The sequence below is a fragment of the Pantherophis guttatus genome, chromosome 13 (genome assembly GCF_059756535.1).
Source record: "Pantherophis guttatus breed Tessera chromosome 13, ASM5975653v1, whole genome shotgun sequence".
NCBI classification, from domain to species: domain Eukaryota; kingdom Metazoa; phylum Chordata; class Lepidosauria; order Squamata; family Colubridae; genus Pantherophis; species Pantherophis guttatus.
In genome coordinates this window covers 23,109,701-23,129,331 of record NC_142075.1, presented here as the reverse complement: position 1 = coordinate 23,129,331, position 19,631 = coordinate 23,109,701, and the positions used below count along the sequence as shown (strand labels likewise).

General features: G+C 41.9%; 1 protein-coding gene across 27 annotated transcripts in view; it reads right to left on the bottom strand.

The window, feature by feature from the left end:
* HMG20A (high mobility group 20A) overlaps nt 1-19,477 on the bottom strand; it is a 48,706-nt gene extending 29,229 nt beyond the window's left edge. For 4 of the 27 annotated variants that reach the window (XM_087878134.1, XM_087878135.1, XM_087878136.1 and 1 more), the window contains exon 1: nt 19,347-19,466. Coding sequence is in view for 8 of the 27 variants with exons in the window: in XM_087878139.1 (XP_087734265.1) it covers nt 12,521-12,545 (25 nt within the window). In the remaining 19 variants the exon portion in view is untranslated. Of the gene's footprint in view, nt 1-12,520; nt 12,727-14,167; nt 14,212-19,346 lie in introns of those variants that run through there. The other 23 variants (XM_087878132.1, XM_060689487.2, XM_087878137.1 and 20 more) reach the window with 12 other exon arrangements.
* Between the last annotated feature and the right edge of the window lie 154 nt (nt 19,478-19,631).

Sequence of the window (19,631 nt, the reverse complement as noted above, 5' to 3'; positions counted from 1 at the left end):
TGGGACACATCATTTTGCCTATTTTTATCGGCAAAAGAGCAAGGACAACTAGGTTTGAATGGCTGAGAGAAGGGAGGCATATAAATTTAATAAACAGTGCATTATATGGAGGCAACATTACCTGAGGATAGAATTGTCATTTTTTCTTAGTTTCGTCAGCTTCCACTAATGATCTGCCAGCCTTTCTAGAATCAGGACACCCGTGGAACATCTATTTTTATCCCCTGGCAAATATTTTCGAGTTGGCGAATACGGAGCATCTTAAACCTTGTGAGTTGCCAGCGTTTAATGCTGTTTGTGGTCTGTGGCCATTATGCTTTACTGGAAAGGGATGACCCTGTAGCCGCTCTTTTGGTTCCTCACCAAAAGTGCGAACAAGAGGATGTATTAAACGGAGTGTGCATTTCAAACTCAAGGCAATAAAAACACATTTGCACAAAAAGAAAGCAGAGCCTGGCCGGGTTGGATTATTTTCAATCCCTTTATCAGCCGAGTCCATTAAAAAAAAAAGTCTTCGCTTTTTCTGTGTAACAAACTATGGTAACAGGAGGAGAGGCACCTTCTTGGCAGAGACTAAGATAGTAGGTTTATGTCTTTGAAGATGTAATCATGCACTGATGGATATGTGTTGGTGAGTGGATGGATGGATGGATGGATGGATGATTAGATAGATATAGAGAGGTAGAGAGATAGATGATAGAAAGATGATAGATGAGAGAGAGAGAGAGATAATAGATAGATAGATAGATAGATAGATAGATAGATAGATAGATAGGTAGATAGGTAGATAGGTAGAGAGATAGATGATAGAAAGATGAGAGATGAGAGAGAGAGAGATGAGAGAGAGATGTTAGATAGATAGATAGATAGAGAGAGAGAGAGAGAGGGAGGGAGGGAGGGAGGGAGGGAGGGAGGGAGGGAGGGAGATAGGAAAGTAGAGAGATGTATATATGCATGTATTACAAATGCATACACACATATATACATCTATATCTACATCCACCTACCTACTACCTATCTATCAAATACCCAATACACTTTCCTCCTATTTTCCCCACAACAACCCTATGAGGTAGGTTGGGCTGAGAGAAAGGGATTGGCCCAAAGTCACCCAGCTGGCTTTCATAGCTAAAGTGGCACTAGAATTCACAGTCTCCCACTTTCTAGCCTGGCCCCTTTACCACTAGACCAAACTCCCTTCTGGGCTGGCCAGTCCCCAATATACTAAGCAGCTTCCCCATTCCTTCTCCCCTAGGAGTGCCATTGAGAGGAGGGGGGTTTTCACACTGCAGGCCAACCTAGGCCCATTTCCAAATCCAATCTTGTCTTTTGCCAAGCTTCTCTCTACATTTCAATTTTGTTTTGTTGAGTTTTCCGAGAAGCAAACTGATGGACCGATGGACAGAGTCTTTTCTTTACGTGATTTTTTTTTTTGCCAAGATTCCAGGGCCAGAAGGAATAAACAATTATACTCAACATGGATTAAGCTCAGTACAAAAATAGAAATCTGCCTGGAGGATTTATTTGATTTTGCAAAGACGGGGGTTCTCAGTGGTCCCCCACTAAGATGTTAATAAGCCCCCAAACAGGACTTAATAGAAGCTTCACGTGTGATTTGAAACAGGAACTGGTTCGGTTTCAGCTTCGTACCCTAGGTAAAACTGGACATGATAGATTATAAACCTTGTCTTAGGCCGCATGAGATAATTATGATCTAATGAATGAATTATGACTTATGGCAATGCGGAGTCTTTCTTCAAAAGGGGTTCAGAGCTGCTTTAATTTTTGATGTACATGTGTCACATTCAAATGAAGCCTTAGAAGAGCTGACTGCAGACATCTAATTACGCTCTGTAAAATGTCTAAGGAAAAACTCTTGCCTTTTTTTTTTTTTTTTTAATGCTGATCAAAAACATCATTGTTGATTTTTATATTCCTTCAAAGAGCCCGAAATTCTTCTGTGAAAGCAGAAATATGCCCAACTGATTTGCCTGGGCTGCTTGCCATAAATGTTGTTCAGAATTCAAAACAGGACCTGCAAAGCATTTCCTGTAACCTACTTTCCTCAACAGTTGGGCACTCCTCTCATCCACAAGCACGATCACCCTCTCCCCTCCCTTTTCCCACCTACACACGTTGCCACCTTCACTTAAAAACCACAGCTCTGCCACTAGACATGTTATAAATACCACGGGTAGTTCCTGATTTACGACCGTCATGGGGTCTGGAATTTCTGTCCTATGTCACGGCAGTTTTAAGTTGAGGCATCCCACAGACCCAATTGTATGGCTTTTAAAGTGGCAGTCCTTAAGTGAACACTGCAGTTGTTAAGTGAATGCTGTGGTCATTAATTGAATCAATGTGGTTGTTCCGGGGGAGGGATGGTGGTCACCTGACCGCAGAAGGCTGCAACTGGTTGCAAAAGTGAGCCAGTTGCCAAGTGTGCAAAATGCAGTCCTACTCAGCGGCATTTTTGCTAGAGGCCAGGAAAGCATAGCTGGGCTCTGGGCTTGTAAGTGAGGAAGCAGGCCAAAAGGGCAGGCTTCAAAAACCTTCGGTTGTGAAGGTTGGCTTGGCTACTGACATGAGTCTAACACGGGATCTGCTTGTCAGTTTTGGATTGGCTGGGGAGAATTGGTGCCCAGGCTGATAACTCAGTTCATGGTCCCGAAATACCTGACTGAGATGGGCGGCTGTAGAAGATGGATGGATGGAGATTAGAGATGGATGGATGGATGGATGGATGGATGGATGGATGGATGGAGAGGGTGGGAGGATGGATGGATGGATGTATAGATAATAATAAAGAATATAATAGAAGAATAGAATAGAATAGAATAGAATAGAATAGAATAGAATAGAATAGAATAGAATAGAATAGAATAGAATAGAATAGAATAGAATAGAATAGAATTCTTTATTGGCCAAGTGTGATAGGACACACAAGGAATTTGTGTTTGGTGCATACGCTCTCAGTGTACATAAAGGAAAAGATACGTTCATCAAGAACACATAATGATAGATTTGCATTTTGATACTTTGATGATTTAGCCATCCAAATAAAGTTGCTGGTCAACACTTTTCTACACAGACATCCTTTCTCGTGGCTGTTGAATCATGCTCAGCTAGCTGACTCATAAACTGACAGAGTTTATGACTTGCTGACTTGCTTCCAGAAGTTATGGGCGCTCCAACACTGGAGGTTTTTAAGAAGAGATGGGACAACCCTTTGTCTGAAGTGACCTAGGGTTTCCTGCTTGAGCATGGGGTTGGACTGGAAGACCAGCTCTGTTCTTCTGAAAAGCCAGCAAGTCAGTCTACCTCATGCAGCTGTAACACAGGCCAACTTGATTGGGTTGTCATGGTTTTTTGCAACCCTTTATTTTTAACCATCTTTTGAAGTCCTGGCTTCAAAATCCAGTTTCTAAGGAGCTCCACACATGCTGGTACATTTGACAGGATTCTCTCCCGGAAAACGTGTGGTGATGCGGCTTTTTGCATTTTTGCCAGAAATGAATGTCGGAAAAGCAACACCCAGAATATTCTGGCTGAAGGCTGCACTGTATGGGGAGCGGGGAAGGGAGGGAGGGAGAGGCGTGTGCATAACACGAATAGTGCCTATGTTCACAACTAGGGCAACCACTGCAAACAACGGTTTATTTGGCTGGGAGAAAGCAAAGGAACAGGAAGCCGCAGAAAGGCACAAAAGAATCCGATTATATTAAACAAAAGCTGGGCAGATGGAAATGTCTACCTTTCCATTGAATGAAAAGCATTTGACAGTTCTTTTTCTCTCTCTCTCTCTCCCCCCCAGTTAAATGGGCCAGTAAACTCAGACAATATGAAATTGGAACATTTCGCTGGTTAATTACCGCACCGAAGGCGAGAGAAGAATGACCTAACATTTAAGCTTAATTATATCCAAGTTAAATCGACTTCTGTATGAAGCTGACAACTTTGCAACAAAGCCATTTGGATGACACAGGCTACCAAACAATGGACTATGAATTGGTCAAGAAATCAATTTGCTACATTGCCCGGAATGATGTGGGGAGGAAGAAAGGCAAACTGTTCGTCTTTGTATTCCAAATATCTGATGGCAACTCAAATGGTTCCTTCTGAGTGTGCATGTGGAAGAATTTAAATGGTTTGCTTCTGGAAATGCCCAACCACTATCCCTTCTGGGTATTAACTGATCCCGAACTGCCCCTTTGGCTCAAATTAGAGAAGGAAAGCGTTGAATCATGCAGTGGTTAAGAGGAAGTATGCAGTGCGAGTCACCAAAAGGATTGCTCCTTTTGTCACAACTAATGAAGAAAAGATCTCACCACATGAAATGCATAATGGCAGAAGAATTACCGACTCACCAGCAGAGACTGGCAGAGCAAGAGCAAGGAGTCCTGCATTGAATCAAAGGGCTTTTTGCTGTAGGCTAGTGATGGTGAACCTTTTTGGCACCGAGTGCCGAAAAGGGAGTGTGCGCGTCTGGGCCGCAACCTGGAAGAGGAGCTGCCCAGGGCACCTGCACACGCCCAAAAATGAACTTCCGGTTTCAGCTACTGAACTTCCGGTTTCAGCCAGCTACTCTTCCGGGTTTCTGGTGCGCATGCGCACGCAATGATCAGCTGGCCAGCACACATGCTCACGGAAGACCAGCTCTTCTAGTTTCCGGCACTGCTGCATGCAAAAAGGCCAGCTGATTGTCGTGCGTGCATGCATGCCAGAAACACGGAAGAGGAACGGGCGATGCCACGCGTGCCAGGCAACATGGCTCTGTGTGCCACTTCGGGCACGCGTGCCATAGGTTCGCCATCACGGCTCTAGGCTGCTGGACCCCAAAGGGGGAATTCAATCTTAAGGTGTATTTTCAGGAATTACTGCATTATGAATACCCAGCCAAGAGTACAGGCAGTCCTCCAATTACAGCCACAATTGAGCCCAACATTTCTGCTGTTAAGTGAGACATTTGTTATGAGTTTTCCGGCCACAGTGGTTAAGTGAACCACTGCAGTTGTTAAGTTGCACACGGTTGTTAGGTGAATCTGGCTTCTCTATTGACTTTGCTTGTCGGAAGGTCACAAAAGGGGATCACGTGGGCACAGCAAAGGTCATAAATATGAACCAGTTGCCAAGTGTCTGCATTTTGATCATGTGACCGTGGGGATGCCACAAAGGTTGTAACTGTGAAAAATGGTCATAAGTCATGTTTTTCAATGCCGTTGTAACTTTGAACGGTCACTAAACAAACTGTTGGAAGTCGAGGACTACCTGCACCATTATAACCTTAAACTGTTCTGATCTCTGCAGTGCTACTAGTAAATAGCCTAAAATGGGTATTATTGAGGTTCACAGCTTGGCCTTATTTTGGGGGAGGTCTTATTATTTTGGGGCACATGGAGGAAACCAGAGGAAACGGCAGGGAGACGCAGGCGAGGGAAGGAATGTCAAAACTCGCCCTTCCACTCATTTTTTCCTTCCAGCTTCGTTTTAGTCTTCCCAGCCATGGGAACTCCCTTGCTTATCATCTCCACGTCTAGCTCCTTTGCGTGAAGTTAAAAACAAAAACAGACATCTCCATGAGAAAAATCAGCCAATGACACAACAAAGTCAACCTCAACATTCCAGCCACGGTATTTATTTTTCCATGAAGGACAGACAGCTCTTCCCTGATGTTTTGTCTGCTGAAACAGGCCTTCCCAGGGATTTGCTCCCTATTTAATGTTCCCTAGGAGAAAATCTCTGGGTCTTTCCGGGTCTAGTCACCAGAATGTCAAGTTCTTAGTTTAGGAGATTCAAACAGAAACTCACAATGTCAAGGGTTTAGACCAGTGGTTCCCAACGTGGGGCTTGCACAAGTAGCCCCGAAAACCTCTTTTATTGCAACAGCTGTGAATTACGTTCATTCACAGCTGAGTCCCAATTAGTTGCAAAAAGTCCTTTGGGAGAAGTCCTTTGGGATAATCACCAACCTTTATCTCCCTTGACATGGTGCCAAAGACCTACTTGGGAAAGCCCCACAGAGTCCAGAATCAAACAGAGATGCCGACTGGGAACAGAATTAACAATGTTGCTTTCCTGCAAAGGGCCCACATGCCTTTGCTCCTCTTTTAAGCCTTATGGGGGGGGGGGGGACCAGGATTTTAGAGATGCTTAGGTGGGGCATGGCCAAAAAAAGGTTGGGAACCACTGGTTTAGACACCATCACTGGGAACATATGTAATTTCTACCCAGAAATTCTTAAGCTTGAAAATATGATTATGTTTAAGACGCAACATAGGGTTTATCCATGGCATAGGACCCGGGTACCTTCGAGACCGTCTTCTGCCACCAATAGCCTCCCACCGACCAGTCCGCTCCCACAGAGAGGGTCTCCTCAGGGTGCCATCAGCCAAGTTATGTCGGCTGTACACCGCCCTGAGTCCTTCGGGAGAAGGGCGGTATAGAAATAAAATTATTTATTTATTTATTTATTTATTTATCTGTTCTTTGGCGTTTTCATGGAAGTCAAGCAATCACATAAACACTTGAAGGATAAACACTGAACGTAAATCAATCCTCCAAAATGAGCCCTCCTCTGCTGTACAGGTAGTCCTCAACGTACGACCACAATGAAGCCCACAATTTCTGTGGCTAAGTGAGAAATGTGTTAAGTGAATTTTGGCCCATTTTACGACCTCTCTTGCCACAGTTGGTAAGTGAATCACTGCCGTTGTTCAATTAGTAACCCGGTTGTTAAGTGAATCTGGTTTCCCCATTGACTTGGCTTGTCATAAGGCTGCAAACGGGAATCACATGACCCCGGGACACTGCAACCGTCATAAATGTGAGTCAGTTGCCAAGCATCCGAATATAAATCACGTGACCATGGGGATGCTGCAACGGTCATAAATGTGAAAAATGGTCATAAATCACTGTTTTCAACGCCGTTGTAACTTCAAACAGTCACGAAACGAACGATTGTTAAGTCCAGGACTACCTGCAGTGTCCTTGCAACACCTTTTACAAAAATTTTTGGATGATGCTTCATAAACCTTCTGTGTAGGCTTTGATATACAGACTGTCCCTAATGCACAATATAAGCCATGTAACACATGTGGAGAGAGGCAGTTCAGGGTTTAAGACCATGATGGCGAACCTGAAGTGGCACGCGGAGCCGTGTCACCTGGCACGCGCATCACCCGTTCCTCTTCCGGGTTTCTGGCACGCATGCACGCACGACGATCGACTGGCCATTTTGCATGTCGCAGTGTCGGAAACTAGAAGAGCTGGTCTTCCGTTTTCCTGCTTGAGCATACGCGCTGTCCAGCTGATCATCGTGTGTGCATGCATGTCAGAAACCCGGAAGAGTAGCTGGCTGAAACTGGAAGTTCATTTTTGGGGGGATGGCATGTGCCCTGGGCAGCTCCTCTTCCAGGTTGTGGCCCAGACACGTGCGTGTTCCCTTTTCAGCACCGAGTGCGGAAAAGGTTCGCCATCACTGATTTAGGATATTCAGATTCTGGTCTTTTATGGAGGCATCTCACAAGGTTGTGGTGGTAGCCAAAATGGCAGGATAGACCAACTTGTGCTTAGAACTCCTGAGCGGAAGGTGAGATCGGAATATGTACAAATGAGTATTCTATAAATCAAGGCCTGTGGAAAAAAAGAATGCTTTTTCATACCTGTGCCCTTTTTATGTTGAATTATACATCGTGTTCAAGGATAGATATTCATAAAGAGATTTGGGGTGGTGGGGGAGAGAAAAGCACGGTTAACAACACGGTTAGAATTTGGGTGAAAGAGGAAAACTAACAATCTTTGGGTCCGTGACTCACCGAAGTCAATGTGAGCTCAAGTGGTTCTGCCTCCCACCAGCTCTTGATCGTCACACTCCACATTCTGGCAAGATTAAAATCTGTTCTCTCCATTCATAAACAGAGCTTCTCGCATCTGAGTCACCCGAATTAAGGACTTCAAAAGGTTATTTCGTATACAATTTAATTTGCATTTCTTTCAATGTTTCAGCAAAACTTTCAGAAAACGATACCTTAGAACAGAGTTCTTCAAACTTGGCAGCTTTAAGACTTGTGGACTTCAACTCTCAGAATTCTGGCTGGAGAATTCTGGGAGTTGAAGTCCACAAGTCTTAAAGCTGCCAAGTTTGGGGGCCCCTGGTTTAGAATGTCAATCTTGTTTTCTCCGATAAATTGGAGACTCAAAGTTCCAAATGAAGAAACCAGTTGCCGAGGCTCAAAGAACTCTTTAAACTTGAAAGGTAGAGCAAAGGCAAAGTACAGGTAGTACTCGGGTTAGGACTCTAATTGAGACCAGAATTTCCGTCACTAAGCAAAACATCATGTGACTGTGTCACTTAGCAACAGCAGTTCTGGTTGTGTTGATTAGGGAAGGAAGTAACAGTACTGCCTCTTTGTAAAATACAGATAATCCTGGACGTACTGCAGTTCGTTTAGTGACCAAAGTTACAACGGCACTGAAAAAAATGACTTATGACCATTTTTCACACTTAGGACTGCTGTAGTATCCCCTTGGTCACGTGCTCAAAATTCAGACACTTGGGAACTGACTCACATTTATGACAGTCGCAGAGTCCCGGGGTAATGTGATCCCCTTTTGCGACCTTCTTACAAGCAAAGTCAATGGGAAAACTCAATTCACTTAACAGCCGTGTTACAACTGCAGTGATTCACTTAACAACTGTGGGAAGAAAAGTCGCAAAATTAACAATGTTTCACTTAGCAACAAAAATTTTGGGCTCAAGTGTGGTCGTAAGTTGAGGATTGCCTGTATACATCCAGGAAGACTAACAGACCTGCCAGCTTTCTTTCCTTCCTTCCTTCCTTCCTTCTTCCTTCCTTCCTTCCTTCCTTCCTTCCTTCCTTCCTTTCCTTCCTTCCTCCCTCCCTCCCTCCCTCCCTCCCCTCCCCTCCCCTCCCCTCCCCTCCCCTCCCTTCCCTTCCCTTCCCTTCCCTTCCCTTCCCTTCCCTGCACATACTGAACAGGTTCACACATCACTCAAAGCTACTATGCAGTTTATCAATGTGAGACAATGCTGGGTAAGACACCACTTGATGGTTATTATGTAGTTTGGTAGGGGCTTAACATAAGTGTACACTCAATTATGTGGTTTGTAATCCATACTGGATGGTTTAGCATGATGCAGGAATCCAGCCACTTGTGGTTTATTCAACAATTCAATAATTCATGGCTTAGTCTGGTGTTTACATGCAGATGCTGTATTTAAACAAGCTCGGAATACTGGAAAGACAATGTTCCATTTATTCCTTATGTAATCAAGTCACTAAAAAATATAATGCATAGTCGCAAAATTATTAAGGTGAAACATAAGAAACCACAGGAATAAATGTTTTGAGTATTTGGGGAAGTGAGATAGTGAAGCACACAACTGAGACTGAAGTGTTAAAGAGCATTCCCATTATTAGCACCCATTCTGAAAGTTCAAAAGTAGTAGCTAAAACAGAGCTTACAATTTCTGAAAAAAAGAACACATTTCACAAGTTTTTATACAGTTCTAACAACAAATATCACCACAGTCAGTTTCAAGACAATTCCTTTTCAGACTGCAGCCAGACGTCCATATGGTCAAGTGATCATCCATAACCCATAAAATAGTAAGAATTCTGAATAAAGTTCTTGTTGCTATGCTGTAGCAGGTTTACAGTTTCCCAGAGTGGATGGATTGCCAAACCATGATTATGCATTACTTGTAAATTAGCATTAAACAGCTATGCTTTTTTAAAATGGAAGTATGTCCCCCTGCAAACATAAATCATTACCGAAAAATTACTGGAGAAAGACACATTATGGGATTTACTATTACAATATTCTATTGAATATCATCATATAGTAACAAATATTACTCCTTCTCAATTACTCCTCAGCGCTTGCTCGCTCTCCCTCCCTCCCTCCCTCTCTCTTACTATTGACCTACAGAGACTATCAAACTTGCAATGAACAGTAATCCTCAAATATCTGTGTCTAGTTACTAGAGAATGGAATTTCCAGCTTATTTGTGCTACATTAATCTTAATATTGCTAAAAATATCAAATATACCATACACACTAAAGCAATGTTTAAGCATTTGCAGTTTTGCACTTCTGCCACACTGTCTCTTTTTTTATAATATTTTAGATTTATTCTTTATTTGCATATCAATACCCACAATGCTCTTCAGACTCACGGCAGTGCGTTTAAGCCCTGGGAACAAGCTCAAAGATGTTCAGTTACTCTCTGTATGCTTTGAAACTTTCATAAACATTTCCTCATAGAGTTCACTCAGTAATTGCTTCTCTGGAATAAACTCTTAGAACAGAATTTCAGAAACTTAACAAGGGGTTATGAGAGCTGTTACATAAGCTCTGAGCAAAAAGGAACCTAATGCAGAACTTTAAAATGCTCAGTATAAATAAGTGAAATTTAAATTCAAAAAGTCCCCTTTGCATCAAAGGTAAGTGCGGTAATATTTCAAAAAATGTAATTTTGCACATAAAGAAGAACATTTGAAGTATAAAAGGGGTTTTGAAAACAAAACCAGACTTCACCGACAAAGTTACCTGAAATAATGAAGATACATTTTGAACTACCTATTATTTTTATTTCTAAGCTTAGCTTGTGCACCAAACATTGCAAATCTCACTTTGACAGGTCTTCATCTCACAATTCTCTTTCTTGGAAAGAATAGAAGAGACAGCAGTCTCTTCCTCAATGGTTGCCAAGGACTAACGGACAGACGTTAGCCCTTTGCAAATTAATTTCCAGTCACTGCTATTACATAAACTCTATGAATAAACAAACCTTACATGTCATAGCATTAAAGCCATGATAACAGCATAGTATCTCCCAATAAAAGTAGACCTTGCTAAAGACTCTGATATACATATGGCCATTCACGCATTTTCAGAAGTCGAAGGAATCGTCTTAATTTTTCACACATGTGAATTCCCCATTTGTCCAGAATTTTTTAAGCGGAACACACACTGGAATAGTTGGGAATATTATGCATACTTTTATTGCCTGCGTATATCATTATCATCGTAAATAATTATAGTAGATTATTTGCATTTAGAAGGTTAGCAATGAGCTCATCTCAGAAAATGCCAAAAAGTTCCAGTCCAACACCCTTATGACACGGATTCCATTTCCTGCTTTTTCTTCAGAACAATGTTCTGAGATGGGATTGCATATTTGCCTCCACCCAAGCATGTTTAAAATATCCCATCAAATCAGCTCACCAGCTGCACCTTTCTCCTGAATAGCCTTGCAGGCAGTCCTCGATTTACAACAGTTCATTTAGTGACTATAACAGCACTGAAAAATGTGACTTATGAGCATTTTTCACACTTATGACCGTTGCAGCATCCCCTCGGTCACGTGATTTACATTTGGACGCTTCACAACTGACTCACATTTATGACAGCTGCAATGTCATGGGGTCAGGTGATCCCCTTTTATGACCTTCTTACAAGCAAATTCAATGGAGAAGCCAGATTCACTTAACAACCGGGTTACTAATTCGAGAACTGCAGTGATTCACTTAACAACTGTGGCGAAAAAAGTTGTAAAATAGGGCAAACTCACTTAACAAATTTCTCACTTAGCAACGTAGATTTTTTGACTCAATTGCGGTCGTATGTTGAGGACTACCTGTATCAGCTTTTTGCTTAATGGGACTCGATTCTGCTTGCATTATATTCTTTTAATCACCATATTTTTAATTCTATCACCACGTGAATAAAGAATAAACATTCGCCATGTCAATGACCAAACAGACAAGCCCACTCAATGTTGGGGAAAAACAATGACAATCCCCCTCCTCTCAAATGATTAATATACCGGTATTTCAAAGTGGTAGCTGCAGAAACCAAAACTTTCTTATTTTTATCCATTGGCAGCGAAAGTGGAAAAACTCCGGAGAAGTTACAGTTGATGAAACACCGAGCGAGATCCGTTTTCTTAAACGTGGGTTAGTTTTGACAACAACACATTTGCTTGTAAATATAACACTGAATAATCGTGTTACAATCCCAGATTCTTCTAAACGCTTACATGTAAGAAGACCCTCTTTTCTAAAACTGGAGATTTTAACTGTTCAGCTCAGCCGAGTTTTTCTGGTAGGAGGAAAACCAGTTTATTGAAGGGAGGAAGAATGGCAGGAAGTAGGATTCCACTCGTTTTGCCAGAACTTTTAAAGGACTTCCCAGGAGGCAGCGTCGTTCCAAATTGTACCAAGGTAGCTGCCAGAGGATGCTGACTAATGAGATGCTAAATAATGGGAAATGAGTAAAAACAAGCTGTAGGGCATCTTGAAGTTTCCAAGGTTGAGACGCACTGTTGTACTACAACAAGGCCATGGATTGAACAGAATAAGGGGAATCTATGCCTCTAGTTCTTTGACCAGAGTGTTCAATAGCATGTACAAGTTCACATACCAGTAGCCCTGGACTTATAACCATTCGTTTAATGGTCATTCAAAGATACAATGGCACTGAAAAAGTGACTCACCATCCAACCACCGCAGCATCTCCATGGTTATGAGATCGAAATGTGTGCATTTGACAATTGTTCATATATTGGAAGACCATTGCAGCTGGGTTGAGTCACCTGCATCCTTCCCAGCCAGCTTCCGACAAGCAAAGTCAATGGGGGAAGCCGAATTCACTTAATGACCACATAATTCACTTAACGACTTCATTGATCCATGATCACCACTGTGGAAAAAATGGTCGCAAAACTGGGCACGGCTTATTTAACAACCACCTCACGTTAACCACACAAATTCTGGTTCCAATTTTGATCATAGATTGAGGATTGCCTGAATTGGGCTAAATCAAGCTTGATTTATTTAGTAAATAAATACTCTAAACAGCTGCCTTGAATTCACCTAACTTACTCAGCAAAAACCAAGTACACAATATTTATTATACACAGTGTGATGTGTGGAACATGTCAAAGGAATGCCAAGGTGCTTTCGCTCTAGGGAAACTCAATTATTTTTGCCAGTGTTAACTTATGTCAAGAGTTGCTGGCTACATTATGCAGAATATGTCTTTGCTCAACAGTCTAACTCGGATTAATATTTACATTAGAAGTTCTAAAGTACTGTAAAGAATTCCTCAAATCGCTAAACAGATAATCAGCCTTCTGTTTGCAGAACCATGTTATTAAAATAATTCTTCCTGTGAAATTAAAATAAATTCATAGGAGGATTCTCATAATACAATATTAATCCCCGATTTGCTTTATACAGGCCTGAAGCTTTCTCGTAAAACATTATGCATTTCAAGATCACCATTGCAGCCCAAAGTATAAATAGAAATCTTTTAAGAAAGAAGAGGGAGATTTCCCACTATTCTCATTATTTGTCCCTATATTACTGTACTCATAGAAATATTAAAATTGACCAACCCAATAATGCTAACTTTTATGTAAGCTAAATGTATCCTGAATGCATGCTGTATGAATCAAAACACTGATATACTAATCTAAAAAGCTGAATGCCAAGGGAATATCTGATGAGAGCTCATACTGGGACACCCAGACTTTGCTTCTTACTCCCAGATGTTGAATGGTTCTGTGCAGGTTCCAAATTTGCCAGATTAGTGCTATTACATAAATAAGATGATGCTTGAAAAACAAATATAGTTTTGTGTAGAGCGCACAGTTGATATACTGAAGGTCTTTGCCCCAGTATCTTCAGAGAGAAAAGGGTAAAAATCTGTATAAAACTCTGGAGAGCTAATGCCAGGTGACACAGAAAATGCCATTTACAAAATTAACTTTCTATAAGATACAAATGGCCTGGACCACACCACCAAAGCAGCTAGTTATTGTGTATGTTTAGATGGCAAAACCCAGAGATTAACAAGAGATAGATCAGGCAGATCTGAGGGAGATTTGCAAGGATTTGTAAATCAACACAGATTAAGGCACATTACTGTATACGCAGGCTGCTGAAATGATGATGGAAGTTGAATCACCGGGAAGTGAGTTTGTTCACGTAGGACTGAGTTCAGCTCAGCCACAGTGCACAAAACAAACGCTTGGGCTCTGAATTAGTAAAAGAGAAGTGTGTATGTGCCCTTGGTTCTAATAGGTGGCATTCAGGAGTCTACTCAAAAGCAAGGTAGATCTTGGGAGCCTAAAACTTACCCACTTTTGACATGACTTACAACATTCCAGGGATAGAAGGTCAGCTAGGAAAAGTACAAAAATCAGCATGGCAAGCATCTAATTTATTATCTTACAATATGCTGAAGATTAAATGCTACCATAAAAGGCATTTTATGCACATTTATGGTGGTTACTCTTGTCGTAATGCAAAACAGCCAGAGATTCAATGAGTAATAACGCCATGTGCTCTGAAACAGGACAGAGGCTTTGCAGCTTGGTTACTTATTATTTTTAATTTAAAATATACATGTTTCCTTCATGTAAAATCATAGTAATTAGCTATTGAACTATGTATTCCTATGCATATTTCCTCCAAAGTAAGTCACATTACATTCAATACCGTATTTCTCCAAAAATAAGATTCAACCGGAAAATAAGTCCTAGCATGATTTTTCAGGGTTCTCATAATATAAGCCCTACCCACAAAATAAGTGCCAGTTAAGATTGTCAGCTAGATGGATGCATTTAATGCCATATTTCCCCAAAAATAAGACCTATAATATAAAGTAAAAAATAAAAAATAAAACCAGAAAATAAGCCCTAATGAGTCTTTTGGAGCAAAAATTAATATAAGACCTGGTCTTATTTTCGGGGAAACACGGTAGTTTTACTCTCAAGCCTTGGGTAATAGCCAAAAGCAGCATTTACCTTTAAATTGTGTAAAGGGGGGCCGTTAAGAACAAACCACTTGCAATGAAGATACTTGTCTAATGAGAAAATTTTAACATATGAGAGAATTTAGCCTTGCCAATATTTTCACGGAATTGCAAATTGGGCTCATGGCACTGCAAGGAGCAAAAAAATGCCATGTCTATCATTCTGGAAGGTTCTCCCTAAATTATGGACTCTCCCATTCCTTAAAGATTGAGCAAATCCAAGAACTCTCACGAGAGGGGGGGGGGAGGGAGAGAGAGGGAGAAGCAGCTGCATATACTTGTTTTTCCATCAGACCATCTGGCAAAGAAATCACTCAGATAATGCAAAAACTATGTTTAAGTGCTTTACCTTAGAAAAAACTACTGGCCGACAACAGAATTCCTTTCCCAAGAATTCCTTTTTGTAGGCTTACTCACCCTACAAAAACATAGTTTTTCTTGTTTGCTTCCTAAATCACAGCACTGAAGTGAACTGTAATGTCCAAATAGCTTACAATCATAAACATATCAACTAGTAAATTAAGTCCTGATCAGTATTATTAGAATTATAAATTGTAAGATACATTTCTTCTGTTCCTATTCCTGTTCACTGTTTTAAGAATTTGCTTTATAGAAAGCACTATACACATCTTTTAATAAATCATTAATATATTGTAAGCCACTTGGATAAAATGAATTCCTATTGTGTTCAACAAATAGCTTACAATGAGCACAAATGCAAATATATTACATAACAGAATTCTGGAAAAAGTATTTCACAACTCGATAAGTGGCAAATGGCATGCAGAGAGCCACGACATTTAAGAAATACAGGTAGTCCTCAACATATGACCCAGTGGTAAAATCCTCCTTGGATTGCCACCAGTTCACTGCGCGAGCATAGGTGGTGCACACCAAAAGCATGTTGTACATGCGCAATGCACTCCAAACGCACGCTTCGCATGGAAAAAGGAGGCTTAACAAGGTAAATAGAATAGCAAGGGGGGGGGACAGCTGGGCCACGCGATTTAGATTCGCTAGAAAGCAGGATTTCCTGTTTTCTAGTGAATATAAATCGCGCAGCACAGCTGATTGCTGGAAATACCAGTTCAGATGAACTGGTAGGGTTTTTTTACTACCGGTTCGCCTGAACTGGTGCGAACCAGTAGCATTTCACCCGATATGACCACAACTGAGCCAAAATTTAGGTTGCTAAGAGAGAATGTTAAGTGAATTTTGCCTCATGCCTTCCTGCCACAGTTGCTAAGTGAATAATTGCAGTTGTTAAGTTACTACATGTTTGTTAAATGAATCTGGCTTCCCCCTTGACTTTACTTGTCAGAAGGTTGGAAACGGGGTTCGCATGACACTGCAACCGTCGTAAATATGAACCAGTCGCCAAGCATCCAAATTTTGATGAGTGACCATGAGGAGGCTGCAATGGTTGTGTTAAAAAACAATTAAGTCACTTTTTTCAGTGCAATGGTAACTTTGAACAGTCACTAAATGAACAGTTGTAAGTTGAGGACTACCTGTATTACAGGTAATATTGGGACACTGATTAACAGACAATACAGATAGTAGTTTCACTCTCTAAAGTTCTCCTCTCTAGAGCATAAACAAATCAGCCAAACCATCTCTATAAAATGAGCAATACAGCTCAGCATCGTACGTTTCAATTTCCACCGTGCCCATTCCAAATAAATAAATAATCTTCCAAAAAGCGGAGAGAAGCTTCTTTAAGATGTGCTTCTGTGTTGTCTGCAAGGATGCTTATATTTAAAATGCAGGGTGTATTAAAAGTATTTGAATGTTATCTTTCTACCGAACCTTACAGGAACGTGGAATGCATGCAAAGGACATTCTAACTTAACTAGGCCAAATCACAAATATCCAAACAATTCAAAACACCAAATGGTAGGAACACGGAGGGCAACTTCAGGAAAACTCTACCCACAATTAAGGCAACAACAGTTTCACTCTAGACATTCATTAATTAGAAACACTGTGATTTAAAGCTGGGGAAACAGAGGTGATGGGACGTCTTTCTTATTGTTTCTTGTTAATTTTACTGGTTAATGTCTTATATAATTTGTGAACTACGCAGAGTCGCTGGGAGTGGCGCAAAACATACATTTCATACATAATAATAAGACCAATTCCTCTTTCAAGCAGGACACCCCCCTTGATAGCTTTCCTTCCAGAGCAGAGTGGCAACCACAGGATAGCATGCAACCCACAGCCTGTTTCCTGCGGCACTCAGAGGTCTTTTTTATTTTGTCATCTTGACACCTTGAGAGGGAAAAGACCTGGAAACTCTTTTAACAGTTGGGCTATCTGTATAAAAAAAATAAAGAAACCCCTCCAAAATTCTTCCCAAGCTAGGCCAGTTCACTCATTCTGGGTCCTCAAGCCTCCCCAAAAAGTAGAGCACAAACTTTGCTAAGTTCACATCTCATCTCTTTACTATCTATCTATCTATCTATCTATCTATCTATCTATCTATCTCTATTCATCCATCCACATCTTTTCTATCCACCTATTTTCTCCATCCACCTATCTCTACATATCTACTATATCTACCTATCTACCTACCTACTTCATAGTATAGACCTCGTAGACGACCCTCACCCTGTCAAGGACCTAGGAGTACTCATCTCAAACGATCTAAGCCCCAGAGCTCACTATAACAGCATTGCCAAAAAAGCATTAAGAGTTGTTAACCTAATTTTGCGAAGCTTCTTCTCCAGTAATATCAAATTGTTAACTAGGGCATACAAAACCTTTGCCAGACCAATTCTCAAATACAGCTCGTCTGCCTGGAATCCACACTGTATATTGGACATTAATACAATTGTGCGAGTCCAAAGGTATTTCATGAGAAGAGTACTCCACTCCTCTGCTCTATTGTGAGCAGAGGAGTGGAGTACTCTTCTCATGAAATATGCCACCAGGCTTGAAATTTTGGGCTTGGACAACCTAGAACTACGCCGACTATGGTCTGACCTAAGCGTAGTACACAAAATTGTCTGCTACAATGTCCTACCTGTCAATGACTACTTCAGCTTTAACAGCAATAATACACAGGCAAAAAATCGATACAAAGTCAAGGTAAACCACTCCAAACTCAATTGCAGAAAATACGACTTCAGCAACAGAGTGGTCAATGCCTGGAATGCACTACCTGACTCTGTTCTTACATCCTCAAACCCCCATAGCTTCAACCTTAAACTGTCTACCGTGGACCTCACCCCATTCCTAAGAGGTCTGTAAGGGGATGTGCATAAGGGCACCAGCGTGCCTACCGTCCCTGTCCTATTGTCCCCATTTATTCATACTCATTTCTTGTGTTCATATCCATGTTAATACTTATACCTGTTTTCTCGTATATGTTTGACAAAATAAATAAAATACTTCCCTAACATTCTGTATCTTCTCTATCCACCTTTCCTACATCTATCTATCATCTCTCTCTCATCTATCTTCTCTGTCTCATCTATCTCTCTCATCTATCTTCTCTCTCCCATCTATCTATCTATCTATCACTCATCTATCTTCTCTCTCTCATCTATCTACCGTGTTTCCCCGAAAATAAGACCCTTATATTTTTTTGAACCCTGAAATAAGTGCTTGGCCTTATTTTCGAGGACGTCTTATTATTCTGAGGTGTGTAGAGCAAGGCAGGGCTCCTCTTGCTGTCTTACCTGATTTCCAGCTCTGTCTCTCTAACCCTAACCAGACGAAATGGCGGGGACTGGTTGTGCATGCGTTTAAATATTTTCCTGGAGGGCTTATTTTCAGGGGGGGCTTATTTTAGTGCATGCGTTCAAAAGCCCGACTGGGCTTATTATCCGGGGAGGTCTTATTTTTGGGGAAACAGGGTATCTATCTATCTGTCTGTCTGTCTGTCTGTCAGTCTATCTCTACCATCTTTATCAAATTTATGTAGATCCCCTCCCCCACCTCATGAAAGTGACTCTTCATTCCTTTCCTGGGCTTGTTCTAAACATAAAAACACAGAAAGGAGTAAGAAAAGCACGAACAAAATAAGAGAAAAAGGAAAATAAAGGAGAGGGGAATTCAGAACAGGCAGGAGTTTGCATTTTACATTATTGCTTTCTACCAAGGGAGAGTTTTGGGAACACGTGCGGGGGAGGGGGGGGCGTCCCACCTTCTCTTATGTAACCCCCTCCCCGGAAGCAGCCTCTGGGAGGGCCCTGGATGGAGAAGGGACGACCACCAGGCCCCTCATTCATGGGGGGTGCTGTGGGGGGGGGAGAGAGAGACACCCAAGAAAATGAATGATGGTAGAAAAGGAAGCAGCGGGGTCTTTGGAGGGGGGGCGGCGGAGAGGCAGCCCCCCTCCCCCAATGGCTGTGCTTTGTTCAGGAGGCGGGAAACGGGGGGGAGGGGGCTAGTCAGGGGGAAGGAGCCCCCTCCCCCACAGACCACCGTCAGCCCCCATTCCCCTCTCCTCGGGTGGAGGGGGGGCCACACTGCTTCTCCCCCCTCCCGAAACTGACCTGTTGCAGAAGGGCGGGACGGGGAGGGGGCTCCCCTAGAGACTTCTGCCCCCTTCACCCCCACTCAGACACCTTCATCCTCTCTTTCTCCCTCAGACACTCGGCCCTCTCACCGCCCCTCGTATCCCTCCGCCTCTCACACCCCCCCCCCCTTATTGTTTCCCGTGGGGGAGAAATAAGCCAGCTCGCCCTTCCGTCCCCGGCTTAACCGAACACGACTTCCGAGAGGATTATTATAAAGTCAAAAAAAATAAAGGGATTTTGGCCCCAAGAACAGCGGCGGGA